Raw genomic sequence first — 3,544 nt, forward strand, 5'->3', positions numbered from 1 at the left:
GCCCCGCCTTCTTATGAATATGCAACAGTAAGGGGCTGGGAGGAAGCCGGAGGGGAAAACCCTGCAAGAAATTCACCCTGTCTGCCTGAAACGGCTCCGGGCCGCTCCCAGCCTCTACCACGCCCTGCACCGGCCGGCGAACAATAGCACAGCCCCGGGGCGCGGAGGCGCGCGCCGCGGCAGAGGAGCTGCTGGATGTTCGTCGCCCGGGAAACGTGGAGTCTGAACAGCTCTTCAGAGCCAGTCTGAACTCCGGCCGGGAAGGTAGCAACCGGACGGGTTCACCGTCTCCGGCCCGAGGGGCCCGAAGGTCCCGCCTTTTGCCCTGCAAATGAGGGGGGCGCAGGGGCCCTCGCGGCGGCGCCCGCCGGGGCCGAGTTCCCCGCCTGCTTCCCCGTGACTTCCTGCCCACCGGAGCTCGGCGCGGGGTAGGCAGTCCCTCAAGAGAGCCCCGCTAACGTGCAGGAATGCTGAGAAAGGTAGGCGGGTTTTCTGTGCCGCTGGTCACCCCTCCCTCACTTTTGGGGAGGGGACCACCCAGCAGCAGGTGGCTGAACTTCTGCGTCCGTGGCACGCTTTCTGAAGCGAGGGTGAGAGGAGGCGAAGGGGAGCGGAGCGCTGGGTGAGCTGAAGGTTTGAGAAGTTGCCGCGGCCCCAACAGGTGCAGCGCAAGCGCCACGCTGCGCCCGGGAGGCGCGAGCACCCGCCGGCGGCCCGCGTCGCCATGGCAGCGGGGGCGGGGCCTAGCCGCAGCATGCGTCGCCATGGCAGCGGGGGCGGGGCCGAGCCGCGGCGTGCCCGGGTTGCCTGGCGACGGAAGGGCGCGGGGAGGGGCTCGCGGTGTCCCCGGGAGATTCTCCGAGGACAAGCCACCAAGTCTGGGGTTTCTTTGACGCTCGTTTCCTGGCCGTTAACTTAAGCCTATTGGCAGCGCTGGCCTTTGGTTAAGGAATCAGCCTTCTCGGCTACCGCCTACTCAATGCCATAATACTCTTTTGAAAATACTCGGATTGTGGTCTGATGGAAGACGTGAAAAAGTAGGAAGATATTCCTTTCTAAAGCAACAACAAAAACGTGTACTGTTTCCTCGTTTTCAAGGATATTCCTTAATTATTATCATGTTTAAAAACTAAAATAGAGTACGTGGTTTGGATCCATGAAAACGAATTGACCTTTGGCCTTTCCGACATATTAACCAAAATCTTTGCTAAAGAAAAGCGCATGCAACAGACAGCACTATTAAAAATTCACTGTCGCATCTTAAAATGTCTTAGAAAGACACGACTCTCACAATGCATGTGAGAGAATTAATTTCATTTTATTTCACTGGGTATTTTCTTGCATGTAAATGTGCCTGATAATTTTGGCTTCTTATTTTAAAGGTTGTTTTAGCTCTACACTACAGAATAAAGTTGACAAGGACTTTGCATGACCTTTTCCAGAGCAGTGACTGACAGCGACCGTAGTACTTCCCCCTACTCTTTTTTCCTTTTATCCTCCTATAGCTAAAAGTATCTTTTGGTGTTTTTCATCTCTTTCTCCAGATTTAAATTGCCAAAGACACAGGTCTGTTACCAGGACTTAAGATGTGTTCCACGCACTAGTTTATTTCTTCCTCTTCCTCCATTTTAAAATTATCTACGTATTATTTATTTATTTGTGTATTCATTCATCAGACATGGATTGAGGTTCTGATACGTGCTGTGTACCTTGCTAGACTCCAGAGAAGAGAAGTAAGTGGTGGGAGGGACACACAAAGTTGCGTCAGAAAAATTCACCGTTTAGGGAGAGGCAAAGGCTGGGAAGTCATCAGAATCCACTATGATACTTTCTCATCTAGAAATTCCACCCAGGATGACCGCTGCTACTGGCCAGGAGAGGTGCACTGATTATTCTTGCCCTTTCAAGGCAAAGGTAGCCATTTAAAATATGAGGAAGATGACACTCATAAAAGTACAGTAATATGGCCCAGGACTTACAGTCAGTAAGTGGTCAAGTCAGGATCCAAATTCAAATATGGCTCCTAAGACATATGGCTTCTGAAGCATTGAGCCATTTGACCCTATGTCCCTACTAACGAAATTACCATATTTTGAATTTTGTGAATTTCCACCAAAAAAAAAAAAAACAACTATGCAGTTTCTTTTTTGGTAGAGCTGTTTTTAAAGTCAGGTATTTCAAAAGTCAGATATGAATTGCATTTCTCAAGAATGTATGGTTTTCCTACTGAAATGTTGCTATCGTCAGTAATCTTGTTTTCAGGGGTTCCCAAGTAGTTAATGAGAAAATTAAGATTTGGTTATTCAAATCGTGTTTTAAGAATATTGGAGGTACTTGTGTATTTTTTTTTTAATTTACTTATTTATTTATTTTTGGCTGCATTGGGTCTTTGTTGCTGCACGTGGGCTTTCTCTAGTTGCGGCGAGCGGCGGCTACTCTTCGTTGCGGTGTGCGGGCTTCTCATTGCGGTGGCTTCTCTTGTTGCGGAGCACGGGCTCTAGGCATATGGGCTTCAGTAGTTGCAGCACGCGGACTCGGTAGTTGTAGCTCACGGGCTTAGTTGCTCCAAGGCATGTGGGATCTTCCCGGACCAGGACTCGAAGCCCTGTCCCCTGCGTTGGCAGGTGGATTCTTAACCACTGTGCCACCAGGGAAGTCCCGGTACTTGTGTATTAAAGGGTTCTGTTGTACAAATTGTTACACAATTAGATTTCTTTAAAGCAAAATACATTACTTCGTTAGCATTCAGGTTTTTATTACCTTTCCTGATTTTAGATGTTTTCAATCAGATTGGTTAGCTTCTTCTGGCATTGTCTTTAGACAGGTGATAATTGGAAATTGCTGTGTGGAAAGTTGTCCTAAAAAGTTCAGGTATGGGGCTTCCCTGGTGGCGCAGTGGTTGAGAGTCCGCCTGCCGATGCAGGGGACGCGGGTTCGTGCCCCGGTCCGGGAAGATCCCACGTGCCGCGGAGCGGCTGGGCCTGTGAGCCATGGCCGCTGAGCCTGCGCGTCCGGAGCCTGTGCTCCGCAACGGGAGAAGCCACAGCAGTGAGAGGCCCGCGTACCGCAAAAAAAAAAAAAAAAGTTCAAGTATGTACCTGGCTTGACCTGCAGTGAGATTTGGCTCCACACACCCCGTCACAGCCCTGAAAACTATGTTGAACTAATTTCATAAGTGTTTTTCCAGTTAAAATGTTATTTTCCTGAATAGATTGCAGGATCGATGAAGGCAGGAACCAGATCTTTCGTGTCTTTAGAATCTTTCTCTTAACATCAGCTACAACACTCTTCATAAATCTTAACTGGCAGGAGAAACAAAAAAAAAACTTTATCAGGCCAACAAAATATAGAGTAGAAGAAATAACCCTTTAAAATATATAATATTCAGAGTCACAGAAGTTCAAATTATTTGTTGATTTTTTGTTTGTTTGTTTGTTTTTTGTTTTTGCGGTACGCGGGCCTCTCACTGCTGTGGCCTCTCCCGTTGCGGAGCACAGGCTCCGGACGCGCAGGCTCAGCGGCCATGGCTCACGGGCCCAGCCGC

General features: G+C 49.0%; 1 protein-coding gene across 1 annotated transcript in view; it reads left to right on the forward strand.

Annotated features, from left to right (window-relative positions):
- Positions 1–274: 274 nt before the first annotated feature.
- SPATA13 (spermatogenesis associated 13) overlaps positions 275–3,544 on the forward strand; it is a 256,520-nt gene continuing 253,250 nt past the window's right edge. The window contains exon 1 of the mRNA XM_027116680.1: positions 275–479. Within this exon, the coding sequence (XP_026972481.1) occupies positions 468–479 (12 nt within the window). The 5' untranslated portion in view covers positions 275–467. The remainder of the gene's footprint in view (positions 480–3,544) is intronic.

The sequence above is a fragment of the Aethalodelphis obliquidens genome, unplaced genomic scaffold, assembly GCF_003676395.1.
Source record: "Aethalodelphis obliquidens isolate GAN/ISIS:26980383/991018 unplaced genomic scaffold, ASM367639v1 scaffold16, whole genome shotgun sequence".
Taxonomy (NCBI): domain Eukaryota; kingdom Metazoa; phylum Chordata; class Mammalia; order Artiodactyla; family Delphinidae; genus Aethalodelphis; species Aethalodelphis obliquidens.